This window comes from Paroedura picta, chromosome 4 (assembly GCF_049243985.1).
Source record: "Paroedura picta isolate Pp20150507F chromosome 4, Ppicta_v3.0, whole genome shotgun sequence".
NCBI classification, from domain to species: Eukaryota; Metazoa; Chordata; class Lepidosauria; order Squamata; family Gekkonidae; genus Paroedura; species Paroedura picta.
Window position 1 is genome coordinate 140,196,156 of NC_135372.1, and position 23,039 is coordinate 140,219,194.

Genomic DNA, 23,039 nt, shown 5'->3' on the forward strand with positions numbered 1-23,039 from the left:
GAATCAGCCTCTGTGGCTATCCAGCCTCTGAAGATTCCCTCTGGTGGGGATCCTAACCTTGTCTGTGGGTAACTTGGTTCTGTTTCTTTCTTCATCTGTATGGTGGGTGTGGCCATTCCATTTACAATCATTCTTTTTTGGTTTAATTCATTTATACCCTGACCTTCACCCTAATAGGGATCCAAAGGAGCTTACACTGTTTCCTCCAAAGTCCTGACTGGCTCCAGAGGGAGACTTCCTGCTTTTGGAGCCCACTTCCTCCCTGCTTGCCTCCCGAACAGCAGTTGAACAGACAGAATGACTGCCAATAACAGTTAGCTAGATACTTAGGTCTCTACACACTCTCTCTCTATACATAGTTGTTTCTCTTCTGAATAAAAAACTGCTTGATTCTTTAAGCAGTCGGGTGAATTGCCCTCTCAGCATAGGGGTCATCGTCACCCTCGGCCGATTGTTTAAAGCCGTCTTACGTCGATCTCTCTTGTTCCCAGATCTCCCACAACACAGCTCTGCCTCCACAAACAGCTAGACCTGCGGAGTCCTTTTTAAACAACCAGAAAACTTAAAAACCCACCATGAGTCCGTAGTAGGTTTCTCAGGGGGGTGGATAAAATCCAGAGACTAAACCCCAGCCAGTTTCCCATGCAAAAGGTTGCCAACTTACAGCTGTTCCAGGGAGTGGAGCCCTTTGAATGCATGCTGCTGGATGGTGTGGATTTCGTTCTTGTAAAGGTAGCTGGACAGAGAGAGAGAAAAGGAGAACAAGGAAATCAACACAGTCTTCTGGTTGGCAGATGACGGAATAGGAAGCATCTGGCCAAAAATGAAGATCATTATTCTGAGAAATCCATTTGCAACCTGAGTGCTGAAATCTCCCCAGGGCCGGGGTGGGGGGTGGGGGATCCTTCTCAGCGTATGCTGGAATACCCAAGCCTAGGTACCTCCGTGACAAGAATTCTCCAGGACAGGAGATGATTTGAGTTAATATAGGATTAATTTCAGGGTTTCCCTCTCCAATCCAAGAAAACTTCTGTGCAACAACTGTTTCCAGACGATGGCAAGGGCGGCAGACCAAAATAACAGCACAAAAATGGCTCAGACCAGGGGTCCATCTAGTCCAGCCTCCTGTCTCACCCACTGGCCAACCAGTTCCTCTGCAGGGCCAACAACAGGGCAGAGAGGCCGAGTCCTTCCTAAGGACATCAGAAGAGCCCTGCTGGGTCAGACCAGGGGTCCATCCAGTCCAGCCTCCTGTCTCACACAGGGGCCCACCAGTCCCTCTGGAGGGTCAACCACAGGGTTGATGTTGCCTCGTGGCTCTGAGATACAGAATGTGAATTTGAGCCAAGTTAGGCTCCTATGAAATGCTGGAAGATGGGGAGGACAGGTGTGAAAGACTCATTTTTTTTTAATGGCGCTGTCTACGTTGCAGCTCAAATGCAAAGCTACATTGTCAAAGGTAAAATAAAATCTCCTGCAAAGTATCCACACTCTTTTTGGGATCAGGCAGGCAAAACAGAGTCCTGTTTCTGTTTTCTGGAGGTGGGGAAAGAGCTGGGAAAGGAGGGGGGGCGGGTGATCAGGTTGCCTTCTCCCGACCATACAGAGTTCTGAGCTATTTGTTTTTAAGCCAACTAATTACACAAAATGACTTTTTGGTCTCCAGGGACCATGTTCAGCATCTCAGAAATCCACCCAGACATAAATAAAGTCTAAAATGAACACAGATCTCTAGAAGGGGAGTGGGAATGCTGCATTGTTCTGGCGTTTCTCCATAGCAACACAGCAGTGTTGATTTTTCATTTAAAATGTGTTGTGGCATTACCACATAGCAACACAGAAGTGCCTTTAAAAAATTAATTTGGGGGCTGGGGGGAGGGATAAAGTTTCAGTCCATGAGAGAACTGCTGTGCTGTGATTGGTGGTTTGCTGTGATTGACAAGCCAAGGAACTGGAGGGCGGGGGAGTTTGGCTTATTTTCCCTTGCAGCCTCGTTGGGAGGCAAAAAGTCCCAATGGGGCAGAGGGAAAATGCGGAAGGGATCTCCTGTGAGGAGGGCTGCAAATGCGAGCTTTACCATCCCATTTTTCCAAACAGGAGCTGATGTGCATTTTACCCCTCCGTGCGGAAATGGTCTTAGTTTAACTCTACAGGGAGATATTCCAAATATTAACCTGCATGACATCAAATCAACCACTAAAGGGAGCAGAACAGGGGAGAGCAGAAGACCCCCCTCCCCCCCAAAAAAAACCCCAGGAACTTGCAAGTCAGGAAAATGAGAATACAGAAAAGCAAGTAAAATGACAAATGATGCGAACTGTATTACAGAGTTTTCTTTCGACTGAAATATAAATTGGCTTTGATGGCATGAAGATACGGACAAACGTCATTCTCAATATTTACTCCAGTATTAACAGAAGAGGTCTTTCCGAAAGAGCCATGGAGACCCTTCCCCCTTCCCTAATACCCCCAGACTCCCATCATGCGCAAGAAGAGAAGGAAGGACCATACTCACAGGTATTTCAAGTTCTCAAGTTCCTGAAACGATTTCCGCACAATCTGCTTTATCAAGTTGTTGTTCAGGAGCCTGTGGAAAACCCAGAGGGAGAAAGGAATACGTTGGATCCAGAGTTTGACCCAGAGGACAGAACAATTTGTGTGTCATTGTTACACTACCTGTTGCAGTACAATATAAGACATCAGTCATTCAAGCACAGAATAGGGCAGGGGGGCCCTGATCCAACATGGCTTCTCTTATGTTCTTACGTCTGGACAGCGGTGCTGTGAATTATTGGTGCTTGGGGGAAACAGTGTGTGTGTCGGGGCTTCTGGAGTTCTGATCCCACTGGTGGACCTCCTGATGACACCTGATTTTTGGCCTCTGTGTGACACAGAGCGTTGGACTGGATAAGCCATTGGCCTGATCCAACATGGATTCTCTTGTGTTCTTATGTCTGGGGAAGTGATGCTCTGTATCCTTAGTGCCTGTGGAGCCAGGTTTCTGTCCCAGATTATGGACCTCCTAATGGCCCCTGAGTTTTGGCTACTGTGTGACACAGAGTGTTGGACTGGATGGGCCATTGGCCTGATTCCAACACGGCTCCTCTTATGTTTCCAGAGACCAGGGAAGGGAGCTGAAATTGGCTGTGTGAAAACTCTAGTAATTCATGCTAAAAGTAATTCATGCTAAAAGGCAAATATTATAATTGTGATTTAACAAGAAAAGGTTACAATTTTTAAAAAATCCCCCAACAAGGATTCTCATCCCTTATACATCCACATAAGGGGGAGGAGTCTTGCACGGCACTGTGCTGGCACAAGTTCCCCCTCTCTCAGAACCCACCCTGACAAAGACTCCTTTCTCTCCATTCCCTGCTGCCCTCTCGCTTTTCCAACCTCGTCCCTGGTCTCTCCCCACTTCCTCTATCAGACACACTCACAGAGAGAGATTCACAAGCTTCTCCCCTTTCCCCTCCCCCTCCATACCCTTAGGGATCCTGTGCCACCTCTGCCTGAGACTCTCTGGCTGGCATTGGTGGGGCTGGGACAAGCCTTGGCACCTCTGCCACTCCCTGGGAAACCAAGGTGGGTTCCCTGAGGCTGGGCTGGCCTCCTCAGCCTGCCACCATCACCGGCCGCCTCTATGGCCGCCTCCTCCAGCCATCTTCTAGCGCACTCGGGGGAGGCAGGACTCACGGACGTCGCATCCATGAGGACTTCCGTTTTACCAAGTGCGCTAGTAGATGTGTTCCACGTCAAGAAATTTAACACGGATTAGGGATTGTCCCTGGAGCAGAGAATGGAGCCGAGATTCCTTCTAGATTCCTTCCGGTGGTAAAACCCAGAGACAGAGACTTGTTCAAGAGAACTTCGGTTATTTTTTTTTTGTTTTGTTTTTTTGCGTCCTGCCAAGAATAATCCGTCTTTAGATTGCAGTTGGCAAGCGTCCCCTTCTCTAAGTGGGGCCGTTTTAGGACTGGAAATTCTGCCAGCTTCAGGGGTCCAAATGAGTGTAAACTGGCAGGGTGGAGCAGAGAAAGGTCAGCTCGGTTATGGTGGAAACTTGCCCAGGTCCTTGGTGTTGTTTACCTCCCTCAACGCTGTTCTCATAGTCGTGGTCACAGACCCCCTTTTGAGCCTCTAACTCATGAGAAGAGCTGTCCTGGGAGGAGGGAGGGAGCCCCCATCCAAGCCATTTGTCACATCTCCCCTTCCCTTGGCAGCCAGCGCCAAAACACAACGGCAAAACATTCCTGGTTCCTCAGGTTGCCTCCGCAAAGGATCACCTAAGGTGAATTGGCCTGCTGAAGAATAATTGAGCCTAGCTAGGCCTAGAATGTGTGATACGCCTAGAATGTATTTTTTCAGCGCATAAACATCTGGATTCTGGGTCCTTGCAAAGCAGGGAAAAGTCCGGAGGGGGGCAAGCTAGACGATGAGGGAGTTGGAGTCCATTCCCTCTGAGGCAGGGGGAGTCAAACTGTGGCTCTCCAGATGTCCATGGACTACAATTCCCATGAGCCCCTGCCAGCATTTGCTCATGGGGATTGTAGTCCATTGACATCTGGAAGGCCGCAGTTTGACTACCCCTGCTCTAAGGAAAGGCTGACTAGAAGTTTATAAAATTATGCAGGGGTTGGAGAGAGCTGACCAAGGGAGCTTTTTCTCCTTCTCCCCAAACAGTAGAACTTGAGAGCTTCCAAGAAAGGTGATGGGCAGTAGGTTCAGGATGGACAAAAGAGTGCAATTAAAAGGTGGTGTCCGCTGCCAGAGGCTGCAGTGATGGCCACGGAAATAAACAATTTTAATGGGAGAGTATATGCAAGTCTATCAAGTCTATCTAGCCCTGGTAACTGAGGGAACCTCCATGGTCAGAGGCACTAATCCGCTGAATCCCAGAGCTAGGAGGCAGCATCAGGGGAAGGATTCTGTGGCTAGCTGGGAGGCCTCCAAAGCAACCTGTTGGCCACTGTGTGGACGCGTGGTCAGATCAAGCAGGGCTCTTCTGATGTTCTTATCAGGGGAAGGCATTGGTCTCCATGCCCTGTTATTGGCACCCAAGAGGAACTAGTTGGTCATTAGCTGATTATCAGACCTGAGTCAACCAGGCTATAAAGTTGTTGTTTTTGCTGTTGTTGTTACTTTGTGAGACAGAATGTTGAACCGGTTGGACCATTGGTCTAATCCAGCAGAGCTCTGATGTTCTTAGGAAGGCTTCAGCCTCTCTGCCCTGTTGCTGGCCCTCCAGAGGAACTGGTTGGCCACTGTATGAGACAGGAGGCTGGACTGGATGAACCCCTGGTCTGATCCAGCAGGGCTCTTCTGATGTTCTCATCAAAGCCTCAGCCTCTCTGCCCTGTTGTTGGCCCTCCAGAGGAACTGGCTGGCCCCTGTGTGAGACTAAGAGCCAACCTGGACGTGGTGGTTTCTGTGAGTTTGCCATGGGGACTTGCAGCCCTTCTTCTTGAGCTGTGAAACCCTTGTGGCAACTCCCATATAAGCCAGGGATTTCCAACCAGGGTTTTGCAGACCCCCGTGGGTCCACCGGAGCTCCAGATGGGGGTCTGCAGCCTTTCCCCTCCTGCCTTAATAGACTCAGCCCCAAGCTAGGTTGTAGGGTGCCCATATTCCAGCTGTAGCCTTAAAAGACCTGGAAGCAGATGGGATTCAGCCGGTTCCCGGAGCCAAGTGCATAAGCTGTGAAAACCTCGGATCCAAGACAAGTTCGAATCAGGCCAAGAGCAACGACGCCAACGATCTGGTTTGCGGAGCCCAGAGCCAAAAATAAAGCTGTCTCAAGGCTTGAAAAATCACCCCGTAGGTCCCTTATTAACCCAGACTCCTTGCCTTAGCCGAATCGGACAGGAGCCTTCCCCGGTGGGCTGTTTGGAGACCTCTGGACAGACTGCACCAAAACCCTAAACAGCCCCCCCCGCCCTCCCCCCGTTCTTTCCAAACCTGCATTTGGGCGAAGGCAGACCAACGGCAAGGGTCTCGAACACTTACAGCGTGTTGAGGTTCTTCAGGTTCCTGAAGCTCCCCGGCTGGATGTCCTTGATGTGGTTGAAACGCAGGTCCCTGGAAAGAAGAAAAGGGCCTCAGTCAGGTGGCGCATGGGCAGGGGTGCCTAGCCTTGGCAGTGGAATCAAATGCTTGCGCGGAAATGCTCCCCGGAGAGCGCTGGAACTCAAAAGAGCCAGCGTCCCATCCAGCTCTTAAACACAGCAAATGGATGTCGGCCCTGCAGCTGCTTGAAAGATTTTGGGAAACATCTGCCCGTCCGTTTACGCTGAAGTCTGGCGGGCTCCTGTGCCAACACATTCAGCATCTTGAGGAACAGATGTGGCTCACAGGCCAGAAGTTCCCCACCTCTGGATTGGAGATTCTTTCTTGTAGGGTTGGCTTGGGCGGGGAGGGGGTTGTTCACTTGTAGGTCTATACCTGAGAAGTGGGGAGAAGGAGGTACCAACCGTCACCACTGGAGGGCAGTCAAGAGATGGGGAGGCCGTGCTGCTTTATACCCTGCTTTTCACCGCCAGGAGGAGTCCCAAAGCAGCTTATCTTTCCCTTCCTGTCCCCATATCAGACACCCTGAAAGGAAGGTGGGGGCAGAGAGAGCTCTATGAGAACTGCTCTGTGAGAGGAGCTCTGTGAGAACTGTGACAGGCCCAAGGTCACCCAGCTGGCTGCATGGGAAAGATGTGGGGAAGTCAAAGGAGCCTCAGCCAGCAAAGGTTTAAATGGCTGGGGCCCCACCTCTCCCCTTGCCGCCCCTTCCAAGCCCATCATGGGACACTTTGGGGAGGGGGAGGGGCAAAATAAAGGTAGGATTTTGTTCTTTTTTTTTTTAATTTAAAACTTTTCTCTTTCTTCTTTGCTCAGAGCCAGAAGCAACAGGAAGAGGGTGGGAGGGCTCTCCGAGCTGCTGTTTTGACCCCCCCCATGTCGCGATACCTTTGAGGGGCCACGCATGTTATCATACGGCAGCCATACTCTACGGGGGCCACAGGCATGAGAGGAGGAATCCAAAGGGTTTATGGGGGTCCCTGGTCACTGAACCCCTGACCTTCCTGTTTCACATATGACATCATCAATTGCTAGAAAGTTCGAACTTCATCAAGGGAACGAAAAAGAAACCACGTGGTCCGTTCCTTTGCATGTGCTCGAATTGATGTATTTAAGGGGGGGGGGGAGATCACACATGCTTCTCTCAGTCGAATGTGCTAGAAATCGGCCTCACATATATGCAGGACAAGGTATGCTGAGCATAGTTAGTTCACCCCTAGCCTTTTGGAGCCTTGCTCAGCTTTTCTCAACTCTTGAGAACCCCCTGAAACCTACTTCAGGCTTTGAGAAACCCCAGAAGTGGCGCAATCAGGCAGAATGTGGTTGGGAAGCAGAGCTGTGGCCACGCCCACCCAGGGCCCCTCCCCTTCCCACCCCTCCAGGCCCATCATTGGCCATTGCGTGTGTGTGCGTGTGTGTGTGGGGGGGGGCAGATCAACATGACCGTATCACCCAATACATGTTTAACAAATTTTAAAAACATATTAACATTTATTAAATGTTAATAATTTTTTTCCTTTGGGAAAGCCTTCCAGGTCCATCAAGAAACCCCAGGGCAAGCTGCCAGCCCATTGGACAGGACCCTGGAACCTGAGAAGACCCCCATAGAGGGCCATGGCCAAGAAAGAGCTGAGCATGGCTGCCGCGTGATACCAGGGCACCATGATTGGGAAACGTCACCCTAGGGTGTTCCAGGCAAAATAGGCACACCCTGGACCTCCTAGATCAGGGGTAGTCAACCTGTGGTCCTCCAGATGTCCATGGACTACAATTCCCTTGAGCCCCTGCCAGCGTTTGCTGGAAGGGGCTCATGGGAATTGTAGTCCATGGACATCTGGAGGACCACAGGTTAGATGGTCTCCCAGCCAGCTGCTAGCCAGGGCTGATCCTGCGTAGCTTCTGCGATCTGGGGAGACCGGTCTGCCAAGGTCACCCATGTTAAGGGACTACAGGGTCAGGTCCCCCTAATTCACTGCCAGGGCCCCTTCCTGGCTTCACCGTCTATTGCAGCCCTCTTTCATCATTAAAAGGGACCGTGGGAAACGGAAGGAGATGTGGGCTTGAGCTCGTTCCTTTGTTCCTGTTTATCTATTTATTTAGATTTTAATTTTTAGACGGCTCCTCTCAAACGAGCTGTCTCCGGACGGTGTACCACAAATATAACGCTGCAGATCAACAGACAAGCATAAATATTCATATAGTGTTTTTTAAAATATTTGGCAAAGTTAAAACGGGTCTCAACATCGACGCTGCTGCATTCTGGTCTGCAGGTAAGACAGGTAAGGAGACGGTATGTGTGGGGGAGAGAAAGAGGAGGGAGGTCTAAGGGGCTGTTTTTCCCCGAGATCTGCACAAAATTCCGCGGCACCCTTAAGACCGACCGGGTTTAATTCAGGGGTCGCCCTTCCCGTGCAGGCATGCAAAAGCAGATCACCCCGGAACTTCTCTAGCCTTGAAATTCCTAGGGGAGCCTGGCTGGCAATAAATCCGCTTTGATGGGAAGGCAAAGAAAACAGCCCGAGATGCAGATTAGAAACTGCTCCCGAAATTGACGCGGGAGGCATAGAATGGCGCGCAGCTGCAGGACCAGACGTGGGCGCAAGAGGGCGCCCGGCTGCACGCAGCCACCTGGCCCCAGGTGGCTCCCGGGGAGGGCGGGAGTGGGGCGGGAGGTCGGGCGGGAGCCCTCCGCCCTGGCGGTGCCTCGTCCTTCATGGCCAGCGGAGGCACATGGGCCCAGGTGCCGTAAGGAAACGCGCCCTGAGCTTGCAAGAGCACCCAACATCCAGGAGCGTTTTGCGCGCAACAATCAAGAGCCGATCCCATAGAAACAGGACACGAACCTGGGAATCCGGAATAAGAACGAAACCACTAAAACAAAGGGGCCGGCGGAACGCCCCGCTGCTTGGCAGCGCGGAGTCTCTTTCCTTGGCTGAGACCCCGGGCAGAGTTGGGATGCCGGAGCCCGAAAGTGACAGCTGTGCGCTACGCCCCTCCTCCCGCGGCACCAGAGGAGACTCATTTCCATTTCGCGGCGGCCATGATGCATTGCGCGGGGAGAAAGGCAGGCTCTCCCCCAAATTGCAGCCGGTTTTGAAGGAGAAAATTCCCCTTTTTGTGCAGGAAAGCAAGAAATAAGGAGGCCAAGATGCCGTCTTTCTCGTGAGATGCAAAAAAAATAGAGGCGAGGAGGACACCGTAACCTCAGGGCCAGCCGGGGCGGCTGCGGTAGGTCGTGGTCGCGTTGCAAGGGCATACTCTGGTTTCTCTTCAGATCGCATAAATCTTTCGCCTTTTACTAAAGATTTCCGTGGAGAGGAACATTTATGAGTGTTTCTTGAATTTTTTGAGGCTCTACTCCGGTAGAGCTACACTTACTTTGTTAAAAAACAGAATTATTGGTTTCGTTCTTATTCCGGATTCCAGGGGTCGTGTCCTGTTTCTATGGGATCGGCTGCTTTCTTTTCTCTGGGCGGTAGCAATCTTGTTAACCTTGCCTGGGACAGAGGGCGGAGCCTATCTGTTTGTTTCTCCCTCTACCCCTTTCTAGTTTAACGATCTCCTTGAAACCCGAAAAGGATTGGGGGAAAGATTGGGGGGGGGGCTTCTCCACGGTTAACAGGTTGAACATGTTTGGGGTTCTCCACGGTTAAAAGGTAGATAAAAACTCCATCTCTGGCTTCTTCCAGGCCGTTTGCAAGTTTCGGTGCATTGCCCAGTTCATTATGCATCTGAACTCTAGCTAACCCTATCTGGCAATTGACACTCCCTCCCCCCATGAGCACACACACACCCTCCCTAGATAAGATTCACATGGATAGCCTGGCCTGAAATAGCAGCAAGGGCACCTTTAAAACCAACAAAGTTTTAATTCTAGGTGTGAGCTTCTGTGTGCATGCATGCTTCCCTAGGAACCATCAGTGTACAGGTACAGGAGTTTGGTGTAGTGGTTAGGAGTGCAGACTTCTAATCTGGCGAGCTGGGTTTGATTCTGCGCTCCCCCACATGCAGCCAGCTGGGTGACCTTGGGCTCCCCACGGCACTGATAAAACTGTTCTGACCCAGCAGTGATATCAGGGCTCTCTCAGCCTCACAGGATGTCTGTTGGGGCAGAGGAAAGGGAAGGCAAAAGGAAGCCACTTTGAGCCTCCTTCGGGTAGAGAAAAGCGGTATATAAGAACCAACGCTTCTTCTTCTTCTAGAAGAAGAGAGTGAATTGGCGGCATCATGAAGCTAACCAAGAAACTGCAGCATATCAGAGAAACAAACAGAGTTCCTTGGTCCTTTGTCTTCAATTGCCTTTCAAACATAAGGAATTTTTTTTTTTACAAAGTAAGGGAAATAAAAATAAAACCTACCATTAATGACTAACCTTAACATTTTTATTCCCCATTATGTTTTTGTCAATGGCAATCGAAGCCAAAGGATGGAGGAACTCACTGCGTTGATTTCTTCAGGAGGCTGCATATTTGTTGGATGTCTTCATGATGCTCTTTACTAATTCCCTGCCAATTTCCTCTCTCCTTCTGATTCCTAGTTCATTGCCTGAGGAAGTGTGCACACCTATGAAAGCTCACACCCGGAATAAAAAACTCCGATGACCTTAAAAGTTCCTTCGGACTCAAATATCGTTCCACACCAGGGGTAGTTAAACTGCGGCCCTCCAGATGTCCATGGACTACAATTCCCATGTGCCCCTGCCAGCGTTTGCTGGCAGGGGCTCATGGGAATTGTAGTCCATGGACATCTGGAGGGCTGCAGTTTGACTACTGCTGTTCTACACCCTCTCTAGGTTAATGTTTGGCTGAGGAAGTTCTGTTCTATTGTATCTGAAGAAGGATGCTTGCCCACAGAGAGCCAGTTTGGTGTAGTGGTTAGGAGTGCAGACTTCTAATCTGACATGCCAGGTTCGATTCTGCACTCCCCCACATGCAGCCAGCTGGGTGACCTTGAGCTCGCCACGGCACTGATAAAACTGTTCTGACTGGGCAGTGATATCAGGGCTCTCTCAGCCTCACCCACCTCACAGGGTGTCTGTTGTGAGGAGAGGAAAGGGAAGGCGACTGTAAGCCGCTTTGAGCCTCCTTCGGGTAGGGAAAAGCGGCATATAAGAACCAACTCTTCTTCTACAAGGACTTGGACTCAAAACCTTGGTTCTTCTTAACATTGTGTCCTCTTTTCCTTTCTAAGTGACAAAGGGAAATCGCCGCAGTTGTACAGCTCTGTCTTGGGAATGCTTGAAAATGTACTGCCTGTCTGAGTTGGGTGGGAACAGGTGAAGACTCGTCAGCCATGATAAAGTAGAAGAAAAAAATCTCAAGCTGGCGATGGAGACGTGACTTAGTGTTCAAAATATCACAATATCACGGATTCGGTTTTGAAACTGTTTTGAACATTGTGATATTTTGTGCATTAATTAAATCACTTTGCCGTTGCCAGCTCGAGTCTTTTTCCTTCTCCTTGAGTTGGGTGGGAGAGCAGCCCAGAGAGATTTAGGGAAGGAAAGTAGAAGCTCAACATGACCAGTGGTGCAGTGAAAGGAAAAGAGGTAGAAAAGTATAGGTTAAACAAAAGGGCCAGTGTGAGGGCAAAAGAGACAATTGTATCCTTCCATAAGCAATTTGGAAGTGGCAGGTAATAAATCAAAATAGTAGTAGTAGTAGTAGTAGTAGTAGTAGTAGTAGTAGTAGTAGTAAAGTCCTGTCTCCTGCCAGACTCTAAGCAGAAGTAGCACTACAGCTGCACATTTAACAGGCAGGTTATAATGTTGAAATGTTATGAGTTCGTAGTTCATATTTGCCAGTGTAATCTTGTACTGTACTGGGCCACAGTGATTTGTGAGCTGTGAATCTCCACTGTAAAGTGCCCTGAGCCACAAGAGAGGGCTGTATAGAAATGTAATAATAAATAAAGACATTCATATGATGCTTAACAGACAAATATCGGATACCGGAAGAAAGTGGAGTCTAAGTTTAGAACACATTGACTGGTAAAAATGAGAAGGAAAAATATAATTGATTTATGAAATGTAAACTGTACGCGTATATTTTGGAAAACATCTAGTATGTGGTATTGGATATGATGATGTCAATTTATAAGCCTTTCCCTCCCCTCCTTTCTTTCTGGACTTTGTCATCCAGAAAAAAGAGCTCTTTTTCTCTTCCTGTATTGTAAAATAGCAGCTTACGCCTTTGAGAAATGTTAGTTCTGTAATACAGAGTGTAGCGTTTTTTAAATAAATAAAATTATATTTTTTAAAAAAAGAGAAACATAGGAGCTCGGGGTCTTCAACTGATAGCAAACAGAACATATGCTACACCAGGTTAATTTCATCGGACCCGAGAAGCTGCAGGGTTGCTACCTGACAGAAGGCAAAACACCTGAGAACATCTCTTGCCTTGAAACTCTTTAGTGATTTGACAGCATTTTCCAACACCAAAATTAGGGGCTGGGTAAAAGCCCAATCTAGATGGTTTCAAACAGATCCTCGTGAAGTCATATCATTTTTACACTGAAACAAAATAAAACCACTTCCGTACAGTAGGTGACGTCTTAATCTATAGGCAGCCCCCTGCCCCAAATCACACATCCGTCACTGGGTGGCCTTTTGTGGCATCAAGACTGCGTGAAAACACAGTTCCAAAGTGTGGATCCTTAAGGATATGGGTTTGGCATCTGGACATCCCAAATTCACTAACAAACCACGAATTATGGCCAGGGATCTTCTGAACCCTAGTACCTCCAGGAAGTAAAAAAAAAAAAATCCCCATGCTTGTGTGTTTCTGAATGGATGTACTTAAATCCTTCTGCCAAGGGGATTCATTTCAAGGTATGGAGAAGAAGAAGAGTTGGTTCTTATATGCTGCTTTTCTCTACCCAAAGGAGTCTCAGAGCAGCTGACATTCGTCTTCCCTTCCTCTCCCCACAACAGACACCCTGTGAGGTGGGTGAGGATGAGAGAGCCCTGATATTACTGAAGAAGAAGAAGAAGAGGAGTTGGTTATTATGTGCCACTTTTCTCTACCCGAAGGAGTCTCAGAGCAGCTGACATTCGTCTTCCCTTCCTCTCCCCTCAACAGACACCCTATGAGGGAGGGGAGGCTGAGAGCCCTGATATTCCTGAAGAAGAGTTGGTTTTTCTCTACCCAAAGGAGTCTCAAAGTGGCGTACAGTCGCCTTCCCTTTCCTCTCCCCACAACAGACACCCTGTGAGGTGGGTGAGGCTGAAAGAGCCCTGATATTCCTGCTTGGTCAGAACAGCTTTATCAGTGCTATGTTGAGCCCAAGTTCACCCATCTGGCGGCATGTGGAGTAGGAACAGGGAATCGAACCCAGCTCGCCAGATTAGATATCCGTACTCCTAACCACTACACCAAGCTGTCTATGAAGGGCACTGTTGGCATATACAACGTGAGAAGATGAGCATGTGTTAATTTAATGTTCTCCATATTTATCTATTGATCTACTATGCTGCTTGTCTTTATCACTGTATTATTGTTAAACTAAGTTATCTGTGTCGTTTCTGTTTTATGTGAACCGCCCTGAGCCTTTGGGGAGGGCAGTTTATATATATATAATAAATGAAATGGTGTAGTTCAGGGTTGGCTGAACTGTGACTCTTCAGATATCCGTGGACTACAATTCCCAACCATATGGGGGGGCCCAGGTGGGCGTGTCCCCACTTTCCTTCCCCGCCATATGCTGCACCATCACTCCACTTTGGGGGTTTCTCGAAGCCTGAACAATATTTCAGGGTGTTCTCAAACAGTCAAAAAGTTGAGAAAGGCTGAGAAACGCTACACCTTTTAAAATTTCCACCAGCCTTCCATTTGCGTCAATCTTTCTAGCTCTGTTCTAGGTTTCCTTGCTTCCCTAAAAGCTCTCCCGGCTGCTTCCCCATCTGACTCTGGCAAGCAGGGCGGTTTTCAAGCATGCTGCACCCTAGACGGAGCCTTACAACTGTGATCGGTTTCCTTTGTCACTTAGAAAGGACACCCCTTCAAAACACAGGAAACTGCAGAGTCCTTCTCCAGAGCACCGTGGAATTGTCACTGACCTCCAGGGAGCAAGCCCTATTGGATGACCGGCAGAGGATCTTATGACGTAGCCTGGAATGACACGAACAGCCCGCTCTCATTGGAAGTTAAAAGCTCAGTCGTCCTTAGTCCGTTTTTGCAGGGAAAAGGACAGAAAAAAAGTGCTAATTACATTGCTGTTGAATCCCAACTAAGACCCAATCAAATACCGAGGGCGAAGTACTAGAATGGGAAGGTAAATCAAAATAAAGACAACAAAGTGAAGATTAAAGGAGAAAGGTAGTTTTCAGATCTATTTTTTGCACCAGTAAAAGGTAGCTCTACCGAAGCAGAGCCTCCAAAAATTGAAAAAGTATAAATGTCTTGAAGAGCTGGAACTTTTTACTACCCGAAGAAGTCACGGCTTACAATCGACGAACTATCGGGCACAGCGACGGCATAGCAACCTTGGTTGACTCTGAGATTACGGTGGTCCTCCCGGCTCTGATATTTTTACACCTCATCGAGAAGGCGGAGGTCTCTGTTCTTCTATTGCCACTCTTTTCCCGAAAAAAAACTTAAATTATTCTGCTAAAAACGGCCGCGGTTTCGGAGATTCATTCCGTTACGTCCGCGCAAGGCATCATGGTCGCCGCGACATGCAAATGAGACTGCCCGGGCTCAGCCGGAGCATGAGCCCCGCCCTTCGGAGGCTGACGCCGCGGGAGGGAGCAGCGCGCATAGAGGGAGGACAAAACGGGAATCCCGCGCAGCTCCAACTTCCGGGCTCCCGTCGCAGCTCGCCAGCCCCGCTTTCTCTCGGAGCGACTTCCTAACCCTGCAGACAAGGGGATCGGCTTTCTTAAGGCCAACTCGCCTGGCCTCTGAAAGACTTTATTGTTGCAAATCTAGGGAGAATTGCCATTTGCTCTGGTTGGTTTTTTTTTTTTATGGAATGGAAAGTAAAGAAGCGAATGCAGATGTGGAACAAAGCAAGAGGGACGATCCTTGCTCTTGACGGCAGGGATTCGGGATTGCAAATGCTTCCGAGCTGCATTCTTACACTGCTGTTCACTTTTCGAAAAGGCAAAGGTTGGGGGGAAAGATTTCGGGAGGCAGGGGTAGGGTTTGGACCCTACCGGATTTCCTGCAGGAAGAAGCAACCTTGCCTGCTTCTCCTCATTCCCACTGCGGGCCTGTCCCACATGGTTTTGGTTGGATTAAGAAAAGCAGAGTCCAATAGCACCTTTAAGACCAAGAAAGATTGATTCAGGGCGTGAGCTTTCGAGTGCAAGCACTCTTCTTCAAGACTATGATCTTCTTACATGACGGAATATATAGCAAAAATCAATTATGTTTCATCAGTAGACTGCTATATATTCCCTATCGTGTTAGAAGATCATAATCTGAGGAAGAGTGCTTGCACTCGAAAGCTCTCTCCCTCAATAAATCTTTGTTGGTCTTAAAGCTGCTACCAAACCATATGGCAGAATAACTGGGATTCCGACACAGGTTGGAACCGGACAGAAGAGGGAGTGAAACTCTTGGTTTCTTTCCATCTGATCATCTCCCTAACTGCTAAATCTCCAGTAAAGAAGAGCCTGGACCCAGAGTACTCTTTAAATAGCAGCCCTGTGGGTTTGAGCTTGCATGCTACAGGGAGCAGAATATATTTGAAAATAATCTTTCTTTTTTTTCTTGGCTGCATTTCTCCCCAGAACCAATTGGACTTGTAAGCAGAAGGGATTTTTTGCACTTTGGCTCAAAGTGGCAGGGGTAATAGAATCGCAGAGTTGGAAAGGACCTCCAGGGGTCATCTAGTCCAACCCCCTGCACTAGGCAGGACACACACAACTACCTGCTTACCCATGGTGACCCCAATTCCTTGCCCAGATGATGCCCTTCCCCCCAAAAAACCTGACCGGCTCTAAAGAATTCCGCCTCCTGACCCCGAAGTGGCATTTCCCTGGGCATGCAAGAAAGGGCCACGAGAGCCAAGCACTGACACAATCCCTTCTGCCCACCCACCCAAGTTCATAGAATCAGCCTCTATGTCAGATGGATATCCAGCCTTAAAAATCTCCAAAGATGGAGAACTCACCACCTCCCGAGGAAGCCTGTTCCACTGAGAAACCGCTCTGACTGTCAGGAACTTCTTCCGGATGTTTAGACGGAATTTAGAATAATAGAATCCTAGAGTTGGAAGGGACCTCCTGAGTAATCTAGTCCAACCCCCTTTCCATCAGATGGCTACAGAGAGCAGCAGAATATTTTTGAAAAGAATCCGCTTTTCTCTTCTCAGCTGCATTTCTCCCCAGAACCTATTGGACTTTCAAGCAGAAGGATTTTTTTTGCATTTTGGCTCAAGACAGCAGAGGTAATAGAATCAGAGTTGGAAGGGACCTCCAGGATCATCTAGTCCAACCACTTGCAGAAGGCAGGAAATTCACAACTCCCTGCCCACCCACAGTGGCCCAATTCCACGCCCAGATGATTTGTTGTTGTTGTTAGGTGCGAAGTCGTGTCCGACCCATCACGACCCCATGGACAATGATCCTCCAGGCCTTCCTGTCCTCTCCCATTCCCCGGAGTCCATTTCAGTTTGCACCGACTGCTTGAGTGACTCCATCCATCCACCTCATTCTCTGCCCAGATGATACTCCCCCCCCCAAAAAAAAAACCCAGAATCCCTGCCCAGTCTGGCCTGGAGGAATTTGGCCTCCTGACATCAGCATTTCCTTGGGCATGCATTAACGGGCCACAAGAACCAAGCTCAGACACACTCCCTTCTGCTCCCCACTCACCATCTGCCCAAGTTCATAAAATCAGCATTTCTGTCAGATGACTACCTAGCCTCTGCTTAAAAACTTCCAAGGAAGGAAAATCCACCACCTCCCGAGGAAGCCTGTTCCACTGAAGAACCACTCTCACTGTCAGGAACTTCTTCCGGAGGTTTAGCTGAAAATTCTTTTGATTTCACCCAATTGGTTCTGCTCTGACCCTCTGGGGTAACAGAAACCAACTCTGCTCCATCCTTTGTGGGGCAGCCCTTCAAGATATCTCCTTGGTTTGACTGATGACAAGGAGAGGGCAAGGGGCAGAGAAAGGAGAATTTAAATGGCCCGCCTGCAAAAGGAGAAGATTCCTTCCATTTGTGGAAGCGAGGACATCCCACCAGCAAGGAAGTTAGGAGTGGCTGAGGCAGGGGCTCATGGGAACTGTAGTCCAGGGACATCTGGAGAGCTACAGTTTGGCCACCCTTGCAAAAGTGTAATGACATGGACCCATAGTGTATTTGGCATGTGCTGGCAGGGGTCCATGGGAATTTTAGTCCATGGACCTCTGGAGAGCCACAGTTTGGCTACCCCTGTAGCGGATTTCCCTCTTGGAACCATTCCATGGAATAGACTTGGTACTTCTGAGAGGAAGGCATACATTTTAAGACTGCTGCATGGAGATGTGTGCTATTGTTGCTAGCAGAAGGGGCAAACTGCAAAATTCTGTAGAAAGTGGAGGAGAAAGGAAGCCATTTGCATACGTCAAAGACTCAAACGGGAAGAAATTTTGGCTGTTCCATTCTGGAGCTTTTCCTACGCTTTCATAGCGGAGTATTTATTTATTTTTAATAGGTCGGCAACTAAAAAAGCTGAATTGTCTGCAATTTCCAGGGCTGTCCTGTCTGTATCATTATAAAGGGTTGATTGAAAATAGAACTCCTTCAAAATTCTTGATAATTTAAAAATTTCCTAAGCTTTTTAATGGGGAAGGCACTGGCAAACCACCCCGTATTGAGTCTGCCATGAAAACGCTGGAGGGCGTCACCCCAAGGGTCAGACATGACTCGGTGCTTGCACAGGGGATACCTTTACCTTTTTAAGCTTTTTAAGATCTTACTCTATTTATAAATGTCCATCAGACAGACATGCAATATTGCATATTATGCTTTGGCTTCTTAAATGGTGCATAGTGAAAATAGTAAGTGATTAGCATAGTATATGGAAAATTTGCATGATTTGTTTATGGAAAATTTGCATAAGATATTCACAAGTAGAAAAACAACCGGAAAGAGAGCAGAAAAAGGAGAAACCAGATGAAAGCGAAGAACAAAAAATATGTTGACAGGTAGGGAAGTTTATCCCAGGCATTGTTGAGCCAAAGGCAGCAATCTGAAGGGGAAACCCAGAAGAATAGTCAAGGCATTCAAATAGAAAGACAGAAAAACACTCAAGAACACTTATTCTCAATGAAGTGACCTTAAGATTGCCTATTGGCGAATCAACATATTGGAGATTGTGCTATTTGACAGGCACACAAGGAGAAATCTCCCCTTCCTTTCTTCTTAGGGTCAGAGGGAACAAAGAATGAAGACTGAGTCAAGAATTAGAAAGATGAGTGCGTTAGACTGCTGTTTTGTTTCCAAGTAAAAGAAGAAGAAGAAGCGTTGGTTCTTATATGCCGCTTTTCCCTACCCGAAGGAGGCTCAAAGCAGCTTACAATCGCCTTCCCATTCCTCTCCCCACAACAGACACCCTGTGGGGTGGGTGAGGCTGAGAGAGCCCTGATATCACTGCCCGGTCAGAACAGCTTTATCAGTGCCGTGGCAAGCCCAAGGTCACCCAGCTGGCTGCATGTGGGAGAGCGCAGAATCGAACCTGGCATGCCAGATTAGAAGTCCGCACTCCTAACCACTACACCAAACTGGCTCCTTTTCCTAATTTTGAAGTAAACATTTTCTTAGAAGTTCAACACACATGTGTCAGTCCTTCATTAATCCATTGTGCTTCATTTACTCTGCTAAATATCTGACAGGTTTTGTTGTCCATATGGAACCTATGGCTTACTTCAGGGTCCTCCAAGGCGGTGCCCGTGGACACCATGAAACCTGCAAAAAGGGTTCTGTGATAGTAGGGGAAGCTTGTGCCAACCAGAGCTTCTGATTGGCTGCGTAGTTTTTTTAAAAAAAAGATTGTTTCAACAGTAGCAACACAATGCAAGGATCTTTCATAGAAGCCTTTAGAGAAGCTACAGGCATGCAAGAAATGTTTTTCGACAATTTTGAAAAGGCATCCTGCTGAGCAGAACTTCGGCCTGAAATGCTGAAGAGGCAAGACGATATTTTAAAAATGTGTTCATTAAAAAAAAGTTCAACAGAACGTCTGCCTGAAATGCTGAGGATGTGAGACAATTTTAATTAATTGAAAAATTAAACAGAACTTCTGCCTGAAAAGTTGAAGAGATACTACTAGGGTTATGCAGGGTGCTGACATAGGGTGCTTGACTCCGCCTCCTTTAGCAGCCATCTTGTGGTTGTGCCACCAGCCTGTCGCAGAGTTCTACAGGCTCATGGTTGGGTCCTCTGGGCTGAATCTGCACAGAGCTTTTATTCTAATCCCAGGTCGATTCAATCCCTGCTGTCTACACTGAATATGATTTCCATTTTGATTTTGGCCAGTTTAAATTTTCCCTCTGCAACAAGCATAATTGATTCATGGTGACCCCACCTTTCCCCCATGATATCCTGGAGTGGAAATAACACTCAATATATGAAAAATCAGCATGAGTAAAGGTGCAGCTCTCTGCTTTCCCCGAACTAACTTGCTGCCGAGCCTCCAATGTTGTAGAAAAGCCCTGATTGGCCAGGGCGTCAGTTCAAAGGCTTCCTCATTCCCAGGTTGCAAGGTTTCCCTTAAAGGGGAAGCCCTAACTTCTCTCGGCAACGATTTGCCTCTGGGATTTATTCCCACACCTCTGCTGTCTCTAATCCTCTTCCCCCCCCCTTCAAGAAAAGAGTCTCCTGCTGTGCTTCTCCCCCCCCCCCTTCTGAGCTTCCCCAATCAAGTACAGAAGATTTTCTGTTTCAATGGGGGGGGGAGGGATAGAGGAAGACCCAATTTCAAATCAATCTGAATTCAGCAGGATCCACAACGGAAAAAACAAAGTAAATGCAGACTCAACCCTGGTTTACAGTACAGCCTTTTGGAGGAGATGGCTGCCACAGGGGTAGAATCGCTTGGTGGGGATGTAGGGTTTCCAGATCCAGGTTGGGAAATTCCTGGAGGTTTTTGGGGTGGACCCTGAGGAAGGCAGGGACTTCCTTTTCGGGGTGGACCCTGAGGAGGGCAGGGACTTCCATTTTCTTCAGGGAAACTGACCTCTGTCACCTGGAGATGAACTGCAATGCCGGGGGATAAGCCGTCTTCCCTTTTCCTTAGTGGAAAAGCTGGGTCGGAGTTTCCACCCCACGTAAGTGAGGCCTTTGGGGGCACCTTCCACATAAGCTATTCAGCGGAGGGGAAGGATGCTCCTTCAGCCTTAAACCTTCGCCTGCCTCTATCTGGCCGGCCATGCACCAAGGAACCAAACGGACCCTTGCAAAATTAGGATCTCTCTGCTGCCACTTACACCCCTCCAAAACGATTGTCTTTTCCCCAATTTCCATAAAGCCAACATTTTCTTTCTTTTTTTTTAAAGTCACACTACGGAACAAAAAAAACAAACCCTCAAAGCCATTACAGACCGGTTTGGTTTGAAAAATTCCCCGAACAAATTGTTTCCAGCTGCTTCTCTTTTTCGGGCCGTGGCTCCGTTCCACCTAGATCACATCTGGGCTGTCGTGTTTCCAAGGAGCGGGCCGCGGCCAAAATCGCAATCCCCGTCACCCAATCGTAGCTTTCCAGACCCGGCTTATCTGTCCATTTCCCCTCCCTGGCCTCGGGATGAAGTGGAGGAGATTGCATGACCGGGGGATAAAAAGGAAGGGGGGAGGGAGTCAAATATGGAGCCCGGGAGCTCAGCTGTTTCCAGCTGTGAGAGCCCGTGTGGGGCAGGCAAAGAGAGGAGAATGCAAGGCCATGGGGAATGCAAACCCCACGGAATTGGCTCTCTTTCGGCCCTTCTGAAGAAGGCGTGAGGAGAAAGGATATGAGGCTTCCTGAAGGAAATACAGGGGTAAAGGTAAAGGTATCCCCTGTGCAAGCACCGAGTCATGTCTGACCCTTGGGGTGACGCCCTCTAGCGTTTTCATGGCAGACTCAATACGGGGTGGTTTGCCAGTGCCTTCCCCAGTCATTACCGTTTACCCCCCAGCAAGCAAGCTGGGTACTCATTTTACCGACCTCGGAAGGATGGAAGGCTGAGTCGACCTTGAGCCGGCTGCTGGGATTGAACTCCCAGCCTCATGGGCAAAGCTTTCAGACTGCATGACTGCTGCCTTACCACTCTGCACCACAAGAGGCTCTAATACAGGGCTACCACTAGGAAAAGATTGAGTTTTTGATTTTATTCGTAGGCAGTGCCTCTTTCTCCTCAGGCGGGACCCAAAGGGGCCTACATCATTCTCCTCCCATTTCTCCTCACAACAACCCTGTGATGTAGAGTAGGCAGAGGTCACCCCGCCAACTTCATTGGCACAAAACGCCTGGGTCATCCTCGTACTGGGCCAGTGCTCTGAACCACCATGTCACACTGGCTCTTTTCAAAACTGCTGCCTCAAGGGACACTTTCTCGGTAGGTTTGAGCATCTGCCACCGAACATAGAAACATCAGGGGATCCCTGATGCATCAGAGCAGTAGTGAATGCAGTCCAGCATCCTGTCTCAAACAGAGGCCAACCAGTTCCTCTGGAGGGCCAACCAAAGGACATAGAGGATGAGGCTGTCATAAGAACAACAGAAGAGCCTTGCTGGATCAGACCAGGGGTCCACTTAGTCCAGCATCCTGTCTCATACAGTGGCCAGTAGACAGCATCACGGGTAGGCCTCAGCCTCTGAGCCCTGTTGCTGGCCATCCAAAGGAACTGGTAGATGGGATGCTGGACTAGATGGTCTCCTCCAGGGTGGACTCTTCTTATGTTCTTATCTTGGGACAGCCACAGACTCCAAGCCTTGCAGGTTTATCGTAAGGATAAAACAGAAGAGGGGTGAGCAAATACTCCGGAAGATAGAGACAGAGTTCAACGAGGTCTAAACACAATGGAAAAATGGGCAAATGAGAACAAGATGCAATTTAATAAAGATAAGTGTAAAGTTCTGCATCTGGGTCAGAAAAATGAAAAGCATGCCTACTGGATGGGGGATACGCTTCTAGGTAGCACTGTGTGTGATCGAGACCTTGGGGTACTTGCGGACTGTAAACTAAACATGAGCAGGCAGTGTGATGCAGCGGTAAAAAAGGCGAATGCCATTTTGGGCTGTATCAACAGGGGCATCACATCAAAATCACAAGATATCATAGTCCCATTGTATGCAGCACTGGTCAGACCACACCTGGAGTACTGTGTGCAGTTCTGGAGGCCTCACTTCAAGAAGGATGTAGATAAAATTGAAATCATTGTTTGATTTTTGGGCTGCCGCCAGTCATCTTGAGCTGTTTTCTGGGGGAGCAGCGAAAAAATGAAGATAGAAATCTTTCTCCTGGGAACTTGGGCAGGTGTAATTAATGGGGAACTGCTGCCTAGTTTCTGTTTAAAAAACTTGCTACAGTAACTTTGAACCAAGCTGGGGAGGAGACAGATTCAGAAAGGCCGACACAGGAACAGATAAGATTACCAGGAAGAGATCTACAAACTCTAACCAGTCAATATTATAATAAAATCAGAGACCAGTGACGCCTATTTAACCTACGCAGAACTAGCATTCCCCCCCTGAATTAGGTTCATAGAGTTAGATCTCACAGATCTATTCCATTACTGGCGCTTTCTACTAGTACAGGTGTGTGTGTGTGTGTGTGTGTCTAAACATTTTGATAGGCTGTGATCACCTTTGGTATCATGACACAGGGTGGCCAATGCAGCCTCAAAATGGCTGCCGCAAAATGGCTCTCGCAGGAGGAGGGGCCAGCCACAAAATGGCTGCCGGGGCTTACCTTTGGTCACACAATGACTATCTTTGTGCTGTAGTAGAACTTTTGCAAAAATCTGAACTTCAAGTCCACAAAGGCAAAAGCCCCACCTAGTGTATT

General features: G+C 48.4%; 1 protein-coding gene and 1 non-coding gene across 3 annotated transcripts in view; one reads left to right on the forward strand and one right to left on the reverse strand.

The window, feature by feature from the left end:
• The window catches only part of LOC143836504 (peroxidasin homolog), a 65,535-nt gene that overhangs the window by 37,169 nt on the left and 5,327 nt on the right, over positions 1 to 23,039 (reverse strand). For both annotated transcript variants that reach the window (XM_077335851.1, XM_077335850.1), the window contains exons 2-4: positions 6,007 to 6,078; positions 2,516 to 2,587; positions 665 to 736 (exon numbers count right to left, since the gene is read on the reverse strand). In XM_077335851.1, the coding sequence (XP_077191966.1) occupies positions 665 to 736; positions 2,516 to 2,587; positions 6,007 to 6,078 (216 nt within the window). The remainder of the gene's footprint in view (positions 1 to 664; positions 737 to 2,515; positions 2,588 to 6,006; positions 6,079 to 23,039) is intronic.
• Positions 9,321 to 9,436, forward strand: LOC143836921 (U5 spliceosomal RNA). Its single transcript, XR_013230834.1, has one exon. It is a non-coding gene; the product is annotated as a U5 spliceosomal RNA (small nuclear RNA).